General features: G+C 42.2%; 1 protein-coding gene and 1 long non-coding RNA gene across 12 annotated transcripts; both read right to left on the bottom strand.

Moving 5' to 3' along the window:
• Positions 1-2,801: 2,801 nt before the first annotated feature.
• On the bottom strand, positions 2,802-6,100 carry LOC136355593 (uncharacterized). The gene is made up of 5 exons (XR_010739874.1): positions 5,592-6,100; positions 5,372-5,432; positions 4,492-4,602; positions 3,541-3,727; positions 2,802-3,131 (listed from the first exon to the last, which is right to left on the bottom strand). It is a non-coding gene; the product is annotated as an uncharacterized lncRNA (long non-coding RNA).
• Positions 6,101-6,541: 441 nt separating this feature from the next.
• Positions 6,542-11,156, bottom strand: LOC9266678 (pentatricopeptide repeat-containing protein At3g04750, mitochondrial). Of its 11 annotated transcripts, none has more exons than XM_066308351.1 (6): positions 9,122-11,156; positions 8,708-8,825; positions 7,847-7,996; positions 7,652-7,729; positions 7,308-7,579; positions 6,542-7,210 (listed from the first exon to the last, which is right to left on the bottom strand). In XM_066308351.1, the coding sequence occupies exon 1, from the start codon at positions 10,967-10,969 to the stop codon at positions 9,143-9,145; it is 1,827 nt and encodes a 608-aa protein (XP_066164448.1). In that variant the 5' UTR covers positions 10,970-11,156; the 3' UTR covers positions 6,542-7,210; positions 7,308-7,579; positions 7,652-7,729; positions 7,847-7,996; positions 8,708-8,825; positions 9,122-9,142. The 11 variants fall into 11 exon arrangements, with proteins under 11 accessions (XP_066164448.1, XP_066164449.1, XP_025880081.1 ...); XM_066308352.1 differs by having other exon boundaries at positions 7,308-7,434; XM_026024296.2 differs by having other exon boundaries at positions 8,708-8,818; positions 9,166-11,156.
• Positions 11,157-22,499: the final 11,343 nt, after the last annotated feature.

The following is a 22,499-nucleotide window of genomic DNA, read 5'->3' as shown; positions in this document are numbered from 1 at the left end:
AAATGGCGTGCCGGTTTCCATATATGCCCTCGACGCTGCGGATAATTACGCGGATGGGTGGGAGAAATCAGCAGCTGAGACGGGAGACGGAGGGGCATCTCGGTGAGGGTATTTTTGGGAAGGTGGAGCGGTGGCGGGATGCCGGGATGTCGTGCGTTTTGGGGTGCAGTTACCAAACTGCCCTTGCCAGAGGGGTCGTTGACCTGTAACTTGAAGGACTCCAGTCGAGTTGTGCCGGTGTGACTGGTGTGGTGGTGCAAATGGCCAAATGCTTTTTGGATGGCACGCCGCCACGCTTTTCTTTTGTCTTTTATATTTTCACCTTGTAGTACAAATTCGTACAAAATTACTCTATTCGTATGATCAAATTGTTATCTTAGGCTGTGTTTAGATTCATGGGTGTAAAGTTTTGACGTGTCACATCAAATATACGGATACATATTTTAAGTATTAAACGTAGACTAATAACAAAACAAATTACATAATATGTCTGTAACACCGCATGTAACAAAAACAAATTACATAATCCGCATGTAAACTGCAAGACAAATTTATAAGCCTAATTAATCCGTCATTAGCAAATGTTTACTGTAGCACCACATTGTCAGATCTGGAGCAATTAGACTTAAAAGATTCGTCTCGCAATTTACACGCAATATGTCTTATTAGTTATTTTTTTCGTTTATATTTAATACTCCATACATATGTTCAAACATTCGATGTGATAGGATGAAAAAATTTGCCAGAAAATCTAAACAGGGCCTTACACATGTTCTTTTATGATTAAGATGTAGATTTGCCTCAGTTTTCGTTAGCTTAGTTTTCAAAATGCTAAACGATATATTTTGTGCGAAAACTTTCTGTATAAAAATTATTTTAAAATATCAGATAAAACTATTTTTCTCAAGTTTGGAATAACTGAAACTTAATTAATCGTATCTAACTAGTAATATGCCCGTGCTAAACGCTACGGTACAATTCTATTTCTCTTTAATAACTTTTAAAATCTTGATTTTTCTATTCGTCACATAAGACACACGCCGACCGCTACCCTTTGATCACATAGCATGATGGCGTGAATATAAACCCAAATAACAGTTTAATAAGAAGTAGATATAAAATTAATAGTTTTACCATGTATAACAAGATAACAAGTGGTTGTCATCTCGCTAACATCTTCTTTCATGACCCGAATACTAAAAAGATATCTGTACTGAAATTTATTGATGGCAAAAGTATATGTTCAGAAAGACGTGTTAACGTATAGTCATGTTATCAGCCTGGTGTAAACTGAAGCATGTATCATGGTATGGTATGGAGAACATAATTACACGATATTCCAACTGAATGGTGATGTCGTGTTGTACAAAGTAAGTGGACATTGGTGAGTAACATTCGGATCATCAATTTACTATCTTCTAGATTATGTTTTCGAATTAATTTTAATCATGAGAACCTACCTTTGCTCACCAGTCGAGAACGTCTTTATACACGATATTTTATTGCCAGGTCCCATAACCAACACTACAATCTATAAGCAAAACTAATTCCGACACACTGCGGGAGAGATGAGAAATTGAGGAATTTTATGGACTGATGCATTTGTTGCTATTAATTATTATACTTGCCCATGATTTTTTCATTAAAGTATGTGTCTGTTTTTCATTAGTATCATAAGGTCATTACATCACAACTTTTATATTACGTGTCGACTGTACCATGTAACGAATAGTGTTCCCATAGACCCTTTGTCTAATAAGATGTACACTCCCCTGAATATGTTAGCTATAGCATGTGACAATCCAATTATTGTGGACTGTGTAAGTTTATTTTGGTCATAGATTCAGAAAATAAAATGAGTTTGAATGAATATTGTTTACTTAAATTGCTCCTAAGTTGGTTCAACTGTCTCCAAAAAGATGTGAGGCAATGACTCCAGTTAGTTAGTTCTGTATACAGAGTGTATTTGCCACCCTTTGAGGGGCAATACTTTTATGAAGCTTAAAAAATGAATTTCAATACATCTGCCCTGGCTTGAAAGTAAACATGATTTTATTTTCAAGATTGCATTTTAGTTTACAGTAGATGTACACTGTAGCTAGGTCTGTCATTTTTATTTGTAAAACTCAATAGGTGTAACCGCTGGTCCGCTGCTATTTTAATGCAGATTTCAAAACCATGTATACCACAATTGGTACTGTTAAGCAGTTCTGCATCAACACTGGTTATTATTATACAATACCACTATGTTAATTAGTGTGGAATCACTTACCCATGTCCTCTTAATAATTTATCCTCTGATTGCACTAATAAAATTAGGGTGCTATATGGCATAAGTTATGCACGCAATACTTCTTATCAAGATATTCTAAAGTAAAACGTCTCAAATACAGCTACAAACATTGACAAGCGGGCATATTACATCCACACAACAGTGTATTGTTTCAGGTCCCTAGAAATATACCTAATGCTATGAGAGCTATTCATTCCTAATTTAGATGGTGAAACTTTCTTGAAAACAAGAATTAATCATTCCATATGTGCTTACCTTTTACTTTGGAGCAATTAGGCACAGGCAAGGTGATTCTTTCTGTTCCCTCAAGGCATTCTGTTTATACCCCTTGGAATTGGTTGGGCTTGAATCCAAAAATCCAGAGCATAAAACAATATATAAATAAACTCCCAATGAAATGTTGCAAAACTCCCGATCACAATAGATTCATTGGTCTACTTTATAATATCTTCCTCCTTGCCCTCTACCACATGCAAATGTAGTAGGACCAGCCTAGTTGAAACAAAAATGAAATTAGGAACTACATGAACAATCTATTTAAATCCATGGCTATGAAAGTACCGTAGGTTAGGCTCGTATAAAAGGGTTAACTCAAATACATCACTCTTCAGTTATTTGCCATATGGGTGGCATGCTAACGCTACATACACCACAATTTAGTAAAGCAGTGTTCTTTTAAAATTTGACAGCATCTTTTTAGAGTAAATGTGACACACATGCAGAAATAGATCATGTGTGAAACAGAGATGTATACAATTGAGTAACCGGAGTATCTCTAGAGTAACTTTGATAGCTTGAATAACTGGAGTGAAGTAGTCAACAGCAGAGCAGATTTTTCCTGATTCATGCAAAACTGTTAACGTCGGATACAAGGAAGTGGACATAAACTATTTTCATAAGATAAGACGCATAGATTATTTTCAGTTTATTGGCCTGATCTCTTGCAGTTAAGTGCCATATATATTTTAGTATTTGACATGTGGAACTATAGCCACGAATCCGCTTACTGACAGATCAAATCCTCCTAGCATAATTGACTATAATAAAGAACACATTGGATTTGAATCCAAGGAAACATATCACACATGCACGCCATCAATCACGGGTGCATGTACTCCAAATATACAAGGGTCTAAATATACATTTCACTGATATAGTACACAATAAATTTTATTTGTAAATATACATGTGTCAATCAATTGGACAATATCAAAGACATTTATTTCTTTGGAGCATGTATATTGTACCTGATTGGAGCCGGCCTATGTAACCTGACGAATGAGTTTGAACCGGCAACGGCGCTTCCAATGGAAGGGGAGGTTGGCCACGATGAGGCTGCGTCCCTGACTGGACGGCGATGAGGCTTTGCTCGATACCGCGACAGGAATCAGGGAATGCGGCAGCGGCTGAGAGGCCGGATGAGAGTGATGGCACCTATAGAACCATCTTCTCAATAGAGTAACATAACAATGTATAGTAGTCAATAAAATCAGTTTAGGCAATACATCAGTGCTTGCACATAACCAATGCAGCACATTTTACATATTCAGGTGTCATTATTTGAAAAGCAATATTATGACGTAACTCATTGAATCCACTGCCACACGGATAATAGACCCACCCTGGATATTTCTTTAAACAAATAGACAAAAGCATTATGGAATTTTCAGAAAGTACATAGTTTAGCTCATGTAAATTTTATGTGGCTGGAATTAGCTCAAGGAAAGAACGAATCCCATCATCATGACATCATACCATCTCATTGTCATGTTACATTTTCAAGGGAAAAAATTATCACTGCACAAAGCAGAACTTGGATATAACCTAAAAGTACCAGAAGCCACTCTGAAAGTTGGATTAATTCCATTGTTGCAGCAGTTGAACGATATAATACTTGAAGGTTGTATATGCACGCTACTAATTAAAGCGCTTCATCTGAATTACAGACATAAACATCCTGATCATAAGAGAAATTAAATCATTTGCATTATATAAAAAGTTGCAGATGCTAATCAAATTGTTTAAAACATGACGTCATCATTGATAATTTAGTGGGATATGTGCACACACATCAGAAACATGGCACTGTCAATCCGCAAGTAAATGAATTGCCATTGCTTATTAAATTTTGGACCAATCGAGGAAAAATCAAGAAGAGGAAAGAGCAAATGAAATAAGAGAAAAGGATCTCCATGTACCAGGCAGAGAGGGCCGATGACACTGATCAGGTAGACCGCCGGTGAATCGGGTAGATGATGGACGCAACCTAGCGGCAGTGAATCAGCGACGGAGCTACGGCCGAGTCGGCGCTTTGTGTGGCAGCGGCGGCGACAGTGTGAGTCAATTTGGAGGCAGGAATCGAATGAGAAACACATGCAGATAATAACTTTTTGTGTCATAAACGCACATAATAATTTAATTTCAATTATCTCACTGATGTATTCTATAGTGGGAGGGAGGAAAATTAAACAGCAAGTACATATTCATTTGTATTCACTATTTTATCTCTATTTCAGTAACTTTGAACAGATGCATAATAGCCATTGATAATTTAATATTAGGATGATTCATAGTAGAACGGAGCCGCTCCCTAATGATGAAGCTCGCCACGTTGATCCAATGAAAAAAAATAAAAAAAATAGAACTAAACAATCAGGCCTGAAATGTTCAGACTGTTCATGCTTATGCTCTACCAACTGCTATACAATTAAAGAAGAAGATCCAAGAAAACATATGCGTAAAATTTGAGTTTCCACCTCACAGCAAGTTTCTTCTCTGACAAATAAAATTATCTAAACTCATATCACAGTAATAAAAAGACCACAACCAATATCAAATCTTAAATACTGAAGGACCTAAAACTAACTTATATCTGGATTGGATCGTAACTGCTGAAGGCAATACTATTCAACACAACGGTAGAAAATGTACATTATCGTTAAAATGCCTGCTCATGATAGTGTAACCTATAAAGAGATGGGGATTTCAGTGCATTCGCGTTTGGGAGGGGAGGAACCGGAATATAGATTTGGATTTTGCTGTGAATAAAGATGTACTAATTATTTGACGAGGCATTACCATCGATCCATCCAATCTGCAAGGTGCTCTCTACCATTGTGACGTTCTCGCTCCCGCTGTCCTGCACACACACGCAAATAACAAAGAAAAAAAATCAGAGAAGGGGGATTGGAGTCAAGGAATGGAGATAAAAAAAAAAAGAAAGGACCAGGAAGTCTGGGCTTCTCCGTTAAAATTCAAAGAGTTAGGGATAGGAATTTAGGAGATCGGGGATGGAGACCTTCAAGTGTACGATGCAGGCAAGGAGGCGGTCTACGTGGTGGGACGGGCGTAGAGGAGACGGCCGACAGCGACGGGGATGGCGGATGTAGGGTTGGCGCGATGGTGTCTTGGCGGCACGGACCTCGGTGACTCATGTGCAGGGTATGGCGACGGGGACGGAGATCCCGACCAGCGTAGGAGAACGTGCGGAGCGGATGAGGACTGCGGCGACGGCGGCGTCGGCGTGGATCGTGGGTGGCTGGGTGTGGCTGCTGTTGAGGGGGAGCGGCTGAGGAAGAGGCGTTGGACCATCGGCGGTGGCAGAAGGGCTGAGGCGCGATGGGAGAGAGGGGAGCGATCCTGCAAAGAGATGGGAGTGAGGGGAAATCGCGAAATCACGGATGAGGAGATCACGCGAGGGGGGAGGTGGGAGCGACGGGATGGGGAGGAGATCGCGATTGGCGTGAGGCAGCGTAGTGGTTGGCGTGGCGGCGTCCGGTTTTTGGGGGCAGCGGCATGGTGGCGGCGGCGGCGTCCGTGTGCGAGAGAGAAGTGAGAGGGTTGCGCGCAGGTTGGGGGCGGCGAATCAGAGTGGGGCCCACGCAATCACGCGATTGATGGAGGTGGGAGGCGGGGGATCGATCTAGACCGTTCGATTTTACACACAGATGATCTGGACCGTTCCATGAGGAATGAAAGAACGAGTGAATGAGTGAAACCATTTGTTACAACTATAGGATAGATAACTTTCTCGTTTTACATGTCTATAATTAATCTTTATTTTCATCAAATTCAAATGGGGCGTATGTCCAAAATAATCCATGTGTGAAGCGCTAGAACTACTGGTGGAAACACAAGATACATGAGAAACTTACGGTGATTAGCTGACGAGAATCTAATATATTGACGTGCAATCCTTTTGCGTGTTCGCGAAAAAAAAATAGCCGACGAGAATATAGGAAAGATACATTTTCTAACCTTTCACTTTCAATTTATTTTCTAAATTCTGTAACTTGTATAAAAGTATAGAATATTTGAAAAGTTGCAGTTTCCTGAAACTCCTCGAGCAAGGGCTATGTGTACATACACTGAGTGGACCCATCGTATTCATACCAAGCTCGTACAATTATACGGGTAGCAGTTAATCGCAGCCCCGTCCTCATCAATATAGGTGAACAGAACTTCTATTGTTTTGCATTGGCATGGCAATACTTCCAGGGGCTCCCGGCGCACATGTTTCAGGCTTTCAGCAGTAAAGCAGTTTCTCCTAACCTTGGAAGTTGGCACCTTTGAAGTACTGTCAATTTCTAGAACTCTTGGTTTTGTCCAATCAGGGCCCTGAGAGAATCCTCCTCTACAAATATAAAGCAATTATAGCGTTTGAAATTTGTCCAGCTACCCCTCGTTCAATTTCCTCACCTACTCCCCATCCCAAACAATCAGGTGATGGTTGAGGGATTCAACCGGAGGCATGAAAATATTTTTATCCCAACCATAATTTATCTTAAAACTTTCAGGAGTGCTTGTATTTGTCGAGGATGGAGGGAGTGGTATGCAAAGAATGAAAATTCAGCAGGACATCCGTTTTTTCAACTGCACGGATGCATTTCCCAAGAGGCGATGCCAGCATGATGATACCTGCAACAGACAGAGGAACATGTTGGAACATAAATCAGCTACCCCACCCAAGCAACAGCATACTGTGAAGTAATTCCACCCTCAAAATGCAGCTTACATGCACTGTTAATAATCTGGCATTGATGTTTGTGGTGCCTACTGTACATGTGTGAGCTCAGCAAGGCTGGGGATGAGTGTGCACTAGTTGTCATGGCACAAGAATGTGCACAGTTGGTGCAGTGGACCTGTGGTTAAAAATGGATAATCCGAAACAAGGATTGTGTGTAAATGCTTGAATCGGGGAAACCATTGACTATGGGGTGCAGCCGTGCAGGCACTCCTTTCATATGCCATATGGTGAAGCGTGGTGAACGAGAAGGGATGGCATGGCTCAAGGAGGAAATGAGGTAACAATTAAATATTGTTATTCATAATATTAGCGAATGGTGAAACTATACTTACAGATGGTGAGAGCAGAAATGCATTTAATATGCTCAGGTGGTGATGAAAAATAGGGGAAATTGGTGACCATTGACAATTCTGCTTAAATATAATAAAATAGCAGCAGGAAAAAAAATCATCTATGAGAGCTGGAATAAATTTGCTTGTATGGAATTCTTGTTCTGAAAAAAAAATACTGGAACAAATAAACACTACCTGAAACCTGATGGACAGTTACCAGCACATTATCCATTGCTGCACTGGGACTAGTAATCTTGCTGATTGTAGCTTGATAAGAATGTGGTATTGTTGCCGGCCATTGTCACCCAATCACCCCCAATCTTGTCAACGTTCATGAAACTGCACCTGCCAAAAGATGCATTTACACGTTACATAAGTTGCAAGGTTTGTTTGTAGTAAAAACATCATTAGTTTATTTTACTATGCAAGAAGAGAAAATTCCTGAATCTTCTAGTTCGGTATCTTCAATTTTGCACTGCTGAGGAAGATTCCCACTTAAGACAACCCCCTCAGGCATCTACAAGATTTTGTTTCCAGTTCCGAACCTTCGGGCATTTAGAAAATTCCGTTTGCAGTTTCTCAAAATAAGGTTTACGAGTATACTTTCTTTGTTGCCGTACTTGATCAGCATCTAACAAAGATATGGGGCTTCCTATCGAATTTATTCTGGGCCAATTGGCTAGCTACAGTTCAAAGAGTTAAGAGATTTTATCAGAGAAAGCTTGGATATCATGGCTATACATTATATTCGTGTTAAACATTGTGTGGAATTTCTTCCATACTTTTACCTTTGTACTTTGCAGTCTCAGTGTCTGGTAGAATCATAATAACATTTGAAATCAAAAGACTCAATGGGATTATGGGATTATCTCATAGATCTGGTAGATTTTGATATCAAGTTTCTTTTGATCAGTAAACACTTAAATGCTAGTGCAAACATTGCAGGCTTCACTCAAATAATTAGCGATGACTCACTTATAAAAAAATAATAACCAGCGATAATTGTAGAAGCAATCTCTAGTGCATACAGAATTTATGACTAGAGGTATAGCTTACATAGAAGTGCAGGATTTTTTTTTTACTGGAGAAGTGCAAAATTGTTCTTAATGAATCTAGATCATGCCCTGAAATTTGATCTTTTATGAATAAAAATGTCTGCTTCAATTCCTGCATGCTGGAAGAAGAGAAAAATCAATATGTATTCAGAATATGTTGTGTGAATAAAGAATTAGAAGAAATCAATTAAAGGGAGCGGGTAAGCCCAGATACTGTTTTAGCATCAAAGTTTTCACCAATAACTTATAGCTAGTGGTTTATGAATAATACTTTATTCCCCAGATTGAAAACTGCATTCTTCCAGGTTAGAAGAGGATGAGTAAATGACATGTGCACCAGTAAATGTGTTTATTGGGAGAAAGAAGTGTGCAATTGAAAATTAGTACTGCCTACACAATTGAAACATACTCCTACCTAGCATATGAAGCAACAGAATCAGCTGCCAAAAGTACTAGCACCTGCTGATTTTCTCACTCCTTTCCTTTCCATATTCTCCCTTACTTCATTGCTGTAGTTCCACTGACCTTCAGCAGCATACATGTTGGAAAGCAAAACATATCCACCCTCCTCTGCGGGTTCAAGACAGAGGAGTTCCTTTGAAGCAATCTCTGCTACTTCAGTATTCTGACAAGCTGAACTCGCACTTAAAATGGAACCCCATATAGACCGACTTGGCTTCATTGGCATCCTCCTGGCCAAATCTACTGCATCAGACAGCCTACCTGATCGTGCAAGGAGATCAACCATACAGCCAAAGTGTTCTACTCCTGGTTCAATGTTGAACCTTTGCTTCAAGGTATCAAAAATCTTGCACCCTTCATCAAACAGGCCAGCATGACTACAAGCACTGAGAACAGCAACCAAAGTTACCCCATTAGGTTCTGTACCCTCAGCTTGCATCTTCCAAAAAAGATCCAATGCTACATCTCCATGGCCATGGAATGCAAGGCCAGATATCATAGCTGTCCATAAGGTAACATCTTTGTCCACGGCCTTCTCAAATACGGCATACGCTAGCTTGATACTTCCACATTTGCAATACATATCAACAAGAGCGGATGCTAAGAAAGAATCTTGAGTACCATGCTCCTTAACCACCCAACCATGGACACTCCTTGCTGAATTTAAAGTCCCCTTGCCGGCAACCGCAGAGATCAAAGTAACAGCAGTCACCTTATCAGGTATTACACTACTAGCAAGCATATCATGAAATAGTATCATTGTTGCAGAGAATTCTTCATATCGAGCATATCCAGCCAGAAGCGCATTCCAGGATATTATATCCCTGGCAGGCGCCTCACCGAAATATTTGCTAGCAAGGTCCAACAAGCCAGCATTAGCGAATCCGGCAACCATAGTGTTCCACGAAATGCCATCCCTCTCACCAGCTTCATCAAAGACTCTCATGGCCGTGTTCATTTCCCCGCATTTGGCATACATATCCAAGAGAGCATTGCTCAAGATCAATCCCCTATCCGCGACACCGATCCTCCGCACGACGACGCCATGGACGGACCTACCAAGAACTGCCTTCTTCAGCCGCCCGCAGCAAGCGAGGAGAGCAACAGCCGTGTACTGATCAACACCGATCCCCCTCGACGCCATGCCGCGGAAAAACCGCAGCGCCTTCCCGCTGCATCCTCCCTTGACGTACCCGGACAGCATGATGTTGCAGGACACCGCGTCCGCCGTCGGCGCACACCGGAACATCGCCTCCGCCGCCTCCACATCGCCGGCGTCGAGGTACATCTTGATCAGCGAGTTCCGGAGGTACACGCGCGAATGCAGGCCAGTCACCACCACGTGCGCGTGCACCTGCTTCCCGACGGAGCGGCGCTCCGCATCCACCGACTTGAGCAGCGACAGGAAGGTTTGCTCATCGGGGTGAATGGATGACGCCAGCATCGACATGTAGAGAGCAGCCGGCCGACGACTAGGCGAGGAGGAGGCCGCCGCCGCCGCCGCCGCGGCCGAAGAGAGCATGAGGTTGTAGATGTAGAGGTTGGGGCGAGGGGTGAAGTGCTCGAAGAGGGTCTCGGCGGCGCGCGCGTGGTGCGGGAAGGAGACGGTGGCGAAGTGGAGGAGCCTGCTCATGGGGAAGGTCTCGAAGGCGAGGCGGAGGCGGAGCATGTGGGCGAGGATGGCCTTGAACGGCCGCGCCCCGCCGCCGCACCGCTCGAGGAGGACGAGCGCCGGGTGGCCCAGCCGGAGCGATACGGTCGGGTCCCACGGCGGCCTCCCGGCGCCGGCGGTGGAGGCCATCCCGCCGCCGGCGAGACGGGAGCGCGCGTCGGGTCGAAGGCGCCTGCCGTCTCCCCGGGCGGCGGTACCACCGTCGCTGTTTGGGAGCGGCGGAGGCCGTCCGGAGAGGGCCGCCTCGCCGCCGGCGCCCGCAGCGCCTCCGAGCCGGTGCCTTCGCGGCGGCGGCGGCGGCGGCGTACGGCGAGGCGGCGCCGCGTGGCAGAGGCCCAACAGCTAAAGTAAACGTTCGCCAAATTATGGGCCGCGAAATTACTTCATGGGCTGAATATTATGCCCACCCTCTAATTGCGCTACGCTGGAAGGAAGCCCGAGAAAAAAACTCACTGTTGCAACTTGCAACGGCCATACTAGTCTGTTAAAAAAACAAAAAAAAGACAATTCTAGTTATGAACCTGAGCACATATATATTTAGATTCGTAGTTAGGATTTTCTTTTATGGAGGGGTAAGGCTTATTTGGTTCGAAGAATTTCTAAATCATAAGAATATGAAAAATAGAAAAATTAAGATGTCACATGTAATCCAATTCCTAGGATTTTTTTTCTAAAATGTCTATCTCATACTAAGAATCATATACGATAAGGTTATAGGACTATGATTCTTAAGAATTTTGAAACGAATAATGTATATATAAAAAAAATCCTATGGTTTTAATTAGTACAATAATCTTTTAGAAATCCTTTAAACCAAATGAGTACTAAGCTAAATTGTGTAAACTAAAGTGTGTGCGCATGTACCCATATAGTGAAATCCGTTTATGCTCAAGCAAGATCGAAATCAGACGAGAATCATACGGTGCTAGCTCAGTTTGTTCTAGGGATACCATATTTACCATGGTCGATTCACGTCACATGAAAAACAAGGGTCTTTCTAATCCATCCAGGAAAGCTTGTCCAGTTCTAATCACTTTCAGTCAGTGTCCCCTGATAAAAGTTTAGTATAAAAAAGAGAGCAAGATATAGGCCCCTTTGAATTGCATGATTAAAAAAAAAGAGAAATAGGGAAAACACTTGATTCTGATAATAGTGCAAGTGTAAAACAGATGATTGCAAAACACAGGAATAACCATTTGATTGGACAGTAGAAAAAACGCAGGAATCAAATAAGAGAGATAAATTCAAAGAAAATTTTCAAGAGATTAGAGACTTAGAGTGGATGTTAAATTTCATACATTTTTCAACTAGAATCGTAGAAATAAGAAAGTTTTCTTTCCTATACGAATTAAAGACATAAATAATTAAAGACATGAATAGTGTAGGATTTCAATTCCTCTTTTTTTTTTGAACATTTTTCCTCCAATTCAAAAGGGGCCATAAAGTTTTGTACCTTCACCTGCTCATCATATGTCGTCACCTCCATCCCCCCATCTCATCAAATCAAACAAGACAATGAAAACTGATCACATTCCCCTGGTTAAGTATGCCATTGGCAAACCATTATCGCTCGATCACAACCAACATGATCTTCAGTTTACCAGATCAAAACCCAATTGCTCCCGAGGAATATTACCAGCAGTGTAGTACTAGTAGCAGATACATGTCATCTGCTTTTCGATATGAGCCGTTCAGTCCCGTCCATGTCTGCCATCAACTTGCTTCGTCAGAGTTCATCAGACTAATACCGACCAACCATCATGCATGTGCAGAGCGATCGATTTCTCTCTCGTCTATACCGAACACTCGAATCGATCGATCGACAAAAGCGTAATCCGGATCTTCGATCTGTCAGGAACCTTGGCGACGAGGAGTTAATCAACGGGTGATGAGATCGATCGATCGATCGATGGATCCCTCCTCTCATGTCGGTTAGGCGACAGGAAAGATTGCGTACCAGCGATCCCTGCTCCTCATCGACACACCAGTCTGTACATTCCTCGATCGATACGGCGATATATATCTCGATCGAGCGAATTCAAAAGAAAAATTGTCTGGTTTATCAACTCTGCATGCAGCGTTTGATGTGATTCGAGTGGCACTTTGGTGGTATTTTTTTTCTCCCGAAAATGAAGATGAAGTTCTTTACGCAAAATGAGACGGTATTAACATATGATTGATTGAGTTTTAATTATTACGAACTTGAAAAATAGATTAATATGATATTTTAGCGCAACTTTCATATATAAAGTTTTCGCACGAAACGCACCGTTTAGCAGTTTGAAAAGTGTGCCACAAAAATCTTTATCTTCGTCCAACTCTTATTGGAGAATGAATGGGACCTTTGTGTGATATGGATCCTATCTCCAGCCTCCAGGGAACCGAACAAAAGAAGAGAACAAGTAAGAGACGCTTCGATCGTCTGATCGACACAGGATCAGTGGATTGCATGTATGATCGATATACATCCACTGGCCACATGGTTCCACTGTTATTTCTGCACCATGTTTGATTACGAACAAGTAGCTAATTAGCTATAGCTAGTAGCCTAGTACTATGTACTAATGCAAAGTACGTACAGGGTACAGCCCAAATTAATTCTATCTTAAGCCAAGTACTAAGTACCAGTTAGTTCGGTACGCGTATTAGCAGCTGGGAATAGTCTTAAGACAGCGGTACAATAGTCCAAGTAGGCACTAATTCTGGGTCGCATATGCATTGCAGTGCAGTGCTCTGATGGGTGTGAAGTCTGAACAGCCGGATATAATCGAGCAAAGGGAAGAGGGAGGGGGACAAGTGAAACTGCTCATGTCGTCCGAGTGTCTCCGGATGCCACGGTTCGCTCCACTGTTGTTCGGTTGAGACCCAACAGGGACACGCACGGCACGGCCACTGTTTGTCCGCCACGCCCACGCACACGCACGTTGCAAGAGCTATTGCTTTCCGTCCAAAAAAAAAAGATCAATCCTATCAACGAACATAGACTGATCCGTAGTTAGGAGTTGGTTTATTTTGAAACGAATGGTGCAGATGGTTGGATTCGGCTTGGGCCCGGGTGCGGTGGCTGGTGGCTAGCTAAGCATCGGTCGATCGATCGGTGAACGAATTCTATGAGTTTGTCAGTAGCCATCGGTGTCATATGTTATTATCGTCGTCGCTGGGTCATATGGTTGTGACTTGTGAGTTGTGAGTTGTGAGAGAGAGCGTCGGTGCCTAGATAATTAGCTGTTGAATACCCATGCCGTTCGTGCGTGCAGTGGGGAGGGACCGGTCGGATTGCTGCGAGATCGATGGAGGGAGCAGGTCCCGTTCACGGGGCCCCGGTTAAGTTGTAACTACTGTACTGTGTAAGCAGTAGTAGGATGCAGCTACCAAAGAAAAGCGAGTGGCCATCACTACAACTACTGCATTAGGATGGATCAGTAGGACCAGCGTCGTCTCAGCTTGCTGGTATTTGGTCCATTGCTGCGACGCGTACGTACGGCGGGAAGCAGCGTGGGTTCCCTCCACCACCGCACAACGGCCGAGTTTAGTTTCAAACTTTTTCTTTAAACTTTCAACTTTTCCATCACATTAAAAATAATTTTTTCACACACGTAAACTTTCAATTTTTCTATCACATCGTTCTAGTTTCAACCAAACTTTCAATTTTAACGTGAACTAAACACACATGGGATGGGAGAGCCAAACGGGCCACGGCTCTGCGCGCGTGTGTGCAGTGTGATCGTCTGATCGATCGATCCATCGGCCGCGCGCGTACGGGATCACGCGCGATTCGCAATGGATTAATGGGTGTTGGATCGCGTGTGGTGTAGCTGCTTTTGTAGCTAGGCGAGACAAGCGCCGGCTGGCCGGCCGCCCGTCGAGATGACCGTCGTCGTCGGGCACGTACGTCGATGTCTACGTGCGTGCGTTCCGGCCGGCCGGTGAGAGCAGCTACAATAAGTCCACATCAGTAGGCTATAGTGTTTCATATAGTAAATTTTTATCTAGTTGGAAGAGAGAGAGAGAGAGAGTGAAAGGAGAGAGGCGCTGGCTACCCATGCTGCAGGCCTAGCTTTTTTCCCTGCATGTGTGTGACTTTGTACATCCTTTGTGAGCAGCCAATCAAATGGTACTACTTAAGATTTTTTTAAAAAATAAAAGTTGTACATGAGAAATAGGTAGAGATAACTATAGAGCTCATTACTTTATTTATTAGCTTTTGAAACTAGCTATAACAGGATGATGTGTTATTTTTGTAGCCAATAGCGAGCTCTACTATTAACCTTGCTCTGAGGCGGCCCCACACATCGAGCTCTCCGTTAATTTTTTTGTGCGCATACGTGTGGTTCAATTCGAACGGTCGGGATGGCTAGTTTGTTGGTTGCCTAAGCGTGTCTACACTGACATACATGAGAGTATAGATAGCTAATAGATTTGTTAAACGGCATCCAACAGAAAATTTAAAGAGATTTCTTCACCGCTATATATCTGCGCTAAGATTCATGTATGAGTCCCATCTCCTCCAGCTCTCGTAAGTTCCTCCTCTTCTTCGACGGCAGCAGCATCCCAACTCTGACAGATGAGCTACGAATTACTAGGTTTGGGATCAAAATTTGGGCAAAGAGTAGGGGAATGAAGTCCACTTGGGCTTAGAGGGATAATCGTGGGCGTGCAAACACAAGAAGACATTGTGGTGGTGCCATCGCTGCTAGAACCACGAGGTTGGAGGAAACGGAGTCAGTGGCGATATCTTTAGCTACAGGCCGGATCTACTGGAGACAGTGAAGATGATGGGGGCGGGGGACCTTGCTGAGTAGGGGAGGCGGCGACATTGACATCGATCTACTCAATCTGGAGGACGCGGCGTTGGGGAGATGGATAAGGTGAAGTTATCGTAGCAGCACTAATCTCAAACCGGTATGGGTAGTTCAAAAGTGAATAAGATGAAATGGATTTCCTCGCAAATGTTACATAAGCAGTCCCTCAATCTAGAGGGAAGTGGACTTTAAACTCTTGAGAGAACATCCTATTGTTGTTTGCATGTCATTCAAATAGTGTTATGAAACTTTTTAAAGAAAATCAAGAAAATGGTTAATATGCTATATATGTATCAATCCGCAAACATGCGGGTTAATATTAAATTTTATTAGTTGAATAAACAAATCAAACTATAGTTGGTCGACTATTTTTTTTCTTTTCAGCTTGTAGAAGTTAAATTAACCTTATATGTTTATGGAGTAATCTATCTTATTAAATATTTTCTAAAAAAAATTATAACTATTTCAATAATTAAAAAACAAGAGGATATCCCTCTCAACAGTTCAGAACCGTTTCCTAATCTAAAGATGTATGGTTGTTGAGTCGAAGCCACCAACAAACGGATAATTTATGAATACACACCCAAATGTGTCTGACCGATATCCACACCACGGTCCAACCACCATCTACAGGAGGCCATAACTAGCTGCCAGTGGCTGATCGACCTGTCACGGCAAAAATACCCACGACGCGCGCGGTGCTCAGTAGCTCGATCGGCCTCTACGAGAGAGATGAGCAGCTTCCTTTCCTGCAGGGCCCTGGTTACGACTACTATCACGTTGATCCACGAGCATGGCGCTAGCTACCGTGTACTGCGTACGCACGTGCGGCACCTCACGCACCGGGACAGCATGCAGGGAAGCAGGCGAGCAGCGGGCCGGGGTTCCACTCCCACATGAGAATCCATCCTCGTACGTCGTCCGGTGGCGAACTGATGGCCGGCCACCATGCATGCGCCTCGGCTCATCCGTCGTCATCGACACACTGTCACACGTGGGCGGGGGCGCGCTCCCGCTCGAGCTCCATCTATCCCGTAATTTTGATAAATTGACCCTTTCAAAAAACTTATTTTAAAAATAAACCGTACCAAAAACTAATTTCAGGAATAGGCCGTGGCCTGTCATTGACGCTGAGCTAAAGCGTATCAGCGCCACTGCAGTTGGTGCTGAGATTTCATCTGCCGTGGTACAAACTCGTCTTGTATGGAGAGCTCAGCGCCACACTCCACAGCGCTGACCTCTGTATACCATAAAATCGCATAGGTGCTTCAAAAGCAAGGAAGCGTAGATAGCTCAGTGGTGGTGTTGCGTAGTAGCAATCCAAGGCACGGGAGTTTGATTCCTGTCCTCTTCATTTTAATTATTGTTTTTCTCAACTTGCTCTTTTTATGTGTTCTTTTGAATGTTCACGTGCCTTTTACAACTTCATTTTATTTTTAGACTTAGAGGGAACGAATATAAGAACCAAAATTATACGATTCAAGTTTAAAATTTTATATTTATAATTCTTTGGAAAAGAAATTAATAGGACAATAATTCGTGGAGGATAAGTAAAAGAAAAACTGAAAAGAAATACTACACTAACGAGGTTTGAACCCGTGACCTTCAAGTTCAAACTTGTCGATACTACCACCAGGCTAGCTTCACTTGTTTATCTAATGTGAGCTAAAACGTCCCAGCGCCACCGGCGTTGGCGCTGAGATTTTTGTCCACCATGACACGAGCTTAGCGCCAAATGGGTTGGCGCTGATATCAGTGTTAAAACCGTGGGCTGGCGCTGAGGCCACGGTCTATTCCTGAAATTAGTTTTTGGCACGGTTTATTTTTAAAATAAGTTTTTTGGAAGGGTCAATTTGTCAAAATTATGGCCATCTATCGATCCCCTTCGGCAAGGCACACCGCACGCATGCGCGCGCCCAACCGGCCACACATGTGGGGCGTATGAGCAGCTGCGCGGTATCACGGACGCGCGCGACGGATGCATGGATGAATGGATGGATGGATGTACGTTGCCGTGTTGGATCCTGTGTGGTGTGGTGTAGCGACTTGTTTTTGCTCAACACGCCAAAGTTAGGTCCAACATGATGGGATGGCGTCAATGATGTCGGCGACGTTCTTCTAGCTCCCGATGGAAGCTAAGTCACTAATGTGAAGGGAAACGGCGTTAACATTATTGGCGCCAAGTACCTATTTAATTTGTATTTCTTTAAAATATAGGATCTATTTATAATAATAATATATTTACAAATAGGTCATTGGCACTAGTGTTTTATTACAAATAGGTCCTTTTCTGCTACAAATATGTCATTTTTATTTTTTTTACAAAAAGGTCCTTGGCGCCAACGAGATATTAGTGACTTAGTTTTCACCTGGGGATGAGGGGGACGGCGCCAACGTTATTGACGTCAATAACGTTGGCGCCGCGAAAAGGGTTCATTCCTAGAATAAGTTTTTTTTAGGGATCTATTTGTAGAATAAGTTTTTTAAAAGGTGAAAATCCAGCCAATGCGACAATGTGATGTGCATTCCTATTTCTCGATCGAAATATTTCAGATGGGTTTATAGATCGATCTACCGAAAGCAAGTTTTATTAGATTGAGATCTAGGAAGGGAGATTTGGCCTAGCTAATGAAGGGTTTGGTGGTGTCTTTCCGTGCAGCTGAGCTAACGAGTTCCATTCTGATCATGAAGATATCAAGTGGGACACACTTGGATATATTCGTTGATAGTTTTTATTTTACTATTTCTATGAATCCGTCTCGACAATGGATTCATCCATTCGCTGGTGATTGTGAATAGAGGAAGCTTAGCACTTTGTCTTTGGTGGCTACACATCGCAGATTGTGCTCATTTAATCTAGATGGTGGCACGGAGTAATGGAGATGACTCCAGGGTGAAAAATCTAATCTCTAGTTTACCTGGATTCAGTAATATCGACGTTTATTTGTATTTCCTTCGCATGTGTCTTCTCGGGCTTCAGATAAAAATCTCATGTTTCTGATGGCAATGATAGATAAATGTTGCGTTTTTTCTTGAAGGAGTTGTTTTGGAGTAGATGTTAGGGACTTTATATTCTTGTCTCGATTGTTTTTGAGTAAATTGCTATAAGATAATATGATATGTTCATATTTAGCTTAGGTTTTCATTTTCTCTAAAAACATATATATGGCCATCTAAGCGTGTGAGAGGTGTGTGTCGGCAACAACTTAGTTTAATTACCTCCTAACTCATGTAGCAACTTAACCTTTCCGGTGCTGTTCCATCATCAGGAACATGATAAATCCAGGTTGATGGCACTAGCTATCTGTCGGCTACAAGATTCGCCCTAAAATGGCGTTAAAATATACCACTCGTAAGCAAATCTCCAAAAGACATATAAACAAGACACAAGCACAAGTGAATAGTATTACACACAATATATCGTCCATCTCGTCCATTCATGCGAGTAAAGAGGATGTTTCACTCTCTTCACTTTATTTTAGTGATGGTACATGTATTTCCTCTCCTCTTAATATATATTGACCACCACAACTTACTGCAGTGTAACAGTACGCATACATCAACATATTCCGTGATGGATCTAAAAAACAATATATGGAACTTATCTCCTTCTTCCTCGTCCAGTCCCCCTTCTCATCTTACGTACTCTCCCTTATTTACCCCCCCCCTCTCTCTCTCTTTCTATCGATGGTGATCTAGTGAAGTCGTAGGGGGACCCGAGTTTTCCATCACCCACGCTAGATTCACCCCTAAACATGCTACTCCCTCCGTTTCAGATTGTAAGACTTTCCAGCATTGCTCATATTTATTTAGAAGTTAATGAATATATATATATATATGTGTGTGTGCCTAGATTCATTAGCATCTATATAAATGTGGACAATGTTAGAAAGTCTTACATTGTAAAATAGAGAAAGTAGCTGGCAACCATAATCGCGCCGCCGCGCGCGGTGGAGAGAAGGCAAAGCGCGACGTACGTACAGACGACGGAAAATCACATCGCGATGGAATTGAAGCAGCGCGAGCGTGGGCGCCGACGGCGACAGCACGGGCGTGGAAATTGAGTTGAGGCGGCCGGCCGGCTGCACGGCATTGCTCCCCTACAGCCATATCGCGCGTGCGTGCGCCCCATGCGTTCGTTCGTTCGTTCGCCGCCGTATCGTCCCCACACACGTGTATATATCGTGTACGTTTATAATTCGTTTTGTTAGCTAGCGCTCGTCGACTCGTCGCGTGATCGTGTCATCTCTATCGCTCTATCAGATATAGATTATCTCGACATATATCGATCGATCGATCGAAGGCTAGGAATAATGCTGCGAGTGTGACTGTGTGTGTGTGCAAGTGCGGCCCTGTATGTGCATGGCATGGGCGCCAGGCCACGCCAGTGCGTGCGCGTCGTCTGCCGGGCATTTGGGGGTGTAGTATTGGCAGGCAGGCAGGTCGGCCATGCTAGCTTGCTTCCTCCACTCCGCTAGCCTTTTTTTTAGGTAATGAAATATATTTCAGTCTTTGCTTCGAAGAAACTACAACCACTCGTTACAAATATCCGTTCAATAATAAAAAAAAGCACAAAATATTACTTACAAAGAGCAAAAAAAAAGAAGGAAGTGAAACATAGACTAATGTCAACCACCAACACTCAACGAAGAATCAACATTGTTGACAAAAATCTATATATCCGTTGTCTCTCTAGCTTAAGGCATGCAGTACGCATGAGTTTGTTGTTCTCGTCATGTATTTGTAATTGTGCTCAGAAACCGAAGCCTTTACGTTGCCATAAAAAGTACCTATACATAAGATTTAGATGGGGATTTATCAAAGACCATATCATTTCTACTAATTTAGAAAAACCCAACATATAGCAGATGTTTCTACAAGGATTAGTTTCATTGTTTTTATATCAATACCCACAAGTCAATTCTCAAATATATATGATATACTACTAGGAGGATATAGACCAAAAGAGAACTGTACCGATTTTTAGAAAAAATTAGCAAAGTGGCAATTAAAAAATAAATAATGTATCGTCTTACTTTTCATGCAAAAAAAAGAATCTCAAACTCATGCCCTTCTAATTTCTTCTAGCCAAATTATCCTTAGTTATAGTACTACCTTTTAAAATAAATACCACATAAAAATCTTAATCTTAAACAACATTTCCACGTAACTTTACTCTCCTCAATATGACCATTATTCCTCTTCACTCCGCTTGCTAGCTACCTTCACACTTTTGCTCTACTTAATTTTCTGGTGCTAGCCAAGCTACCAGTGCAGAAGCCTGAAGCTGAATTTTGCCGTCACGGCCTGGACCGTCTCAATCTGATGCGTACGCTGCGTCGTCATTCGTCAAGGCGTACGCTGAGTGTGTTTAGCTCACGTTAAAATTAGAAGTTTGGTTGAAATTGGAACGATGTGATAGAAAAGTTAGAAATTTATGTGTGTAGGAAAGTTTCGATGTGATGGAAAAATTGAAATTTTGAAGAAAAAGTTTGGATCTAAACAAGGGGCTTATTTTCACCATCCCTACATTAATCTGATATGAACATTCTGACATCTATATACGCACATCAATATAAAATGAAGCCATGTCGCGTGCATAGATCTCAAAAGTCACATCTCAGCTGGTTATTAGCTCTACTGCTAACAAAATCTGCATTGTTTCCACCGTACCGTACCACCACACCTCAGTATCCAAAAGGTCAATCCGTAAAAAAAAATACAATAAATTGGAGTGCATATGCATGCACTGAATGGGGAAAAAAAATCCAACACAGTAGTACTGTACGTATAGTACGATCCTGTGCGTACTCGGGAGGGGCATGGGCTCGTTTCCATGCCTCCCTGCTGCCTCCCGTAGACGACGACATTGCGACGTGCATCTGACGTCGCTGCACCGTGCTACTCGGACACCACATCTGCAGTGCGTGCGTGCATGCATGCATCCATCCGTCGTCAGAGAGCAGTGTAAAACCTCACTGGGAAACCAAGCTTATATGACGGCGGCGTCAGCTAGCGGCAGCTGCAGAGAAATGCAGCAATTTTCAGCTGATCCAAAGGCACAGCTCCCCAGCAGCTAGCTGGTCAGGGTCTGTGTACTGTACATAGTAGTATACAGTACTAATATTATGGTTGTGTTTAGTTCCACGCTAAAATTAGAAGTTTGAAGAAATTAAAACGATGTGACGGAAAAATTGAAAGTTTGTGTATAGTAAAGTTCGATGTGACGGAAAAGTTAGAATCTAAACAAGGCCTTAGTTTCCTTCAAACTTCCAACTTTTCCGTCACATTAAATATTTGAACACATGCATGGAGCATTAAATGTGAATGAAAAAAAAAGCAATTGCACAGTTAGCATGTAAATTGCGAGACGAATCTTTTGAGCCTAATTACGCCATGATTTGACAATGTGGTGCTACAGTAAATATATGCTAATAACGGATTAATTAGACTTAATAGATTCGTCTCGCAATTTCAGGCGGAATCTGTAATTTGTTTTGTTATTAGTCTACGTTTAATACTTCAAATGTGTGTCTGTATATGTCAAATTTTTTTTACCAAAACAACTAAACACGGCAATAGCTATTAATTTATATCACAGTAGTTTGTTTTAAAGTTAGGTTTTTTTTTCATTTATCTCCTACTCTCAGCCAATAATAATCATTCATCTTTAACTGTTTTCTCTTTTCAACCAATCATATATTTTCTCCAATATTCCTATATGCCTTTTTAATACTCTTACCAACCTAAAAATACTTATATTTTACTTCCTTCATCCCAAAAAAAACTTAATCTAATACTGGATGTTAAGGTCTGTCTAAATTTATAATACTAGAATATGTCAATATTCAGTATTA

The sequence above is a fragment of the Oryza sativa genome, chromosome 3 (genome assembly GCF_034140825.1).
Source record: "Oryza sativa Japonica Group chromosome 3, ASM3414082v1".
NCBI classification, from domain to species: Eukaryota; Viridiplantae; Streptophyta; class Magnoliopsida; order Poales; family Poaceae; genus Oryza; species Oryza sativa.
This window is presented reverse-complemented; position numbering and strand designations above follow the sequence as displayed.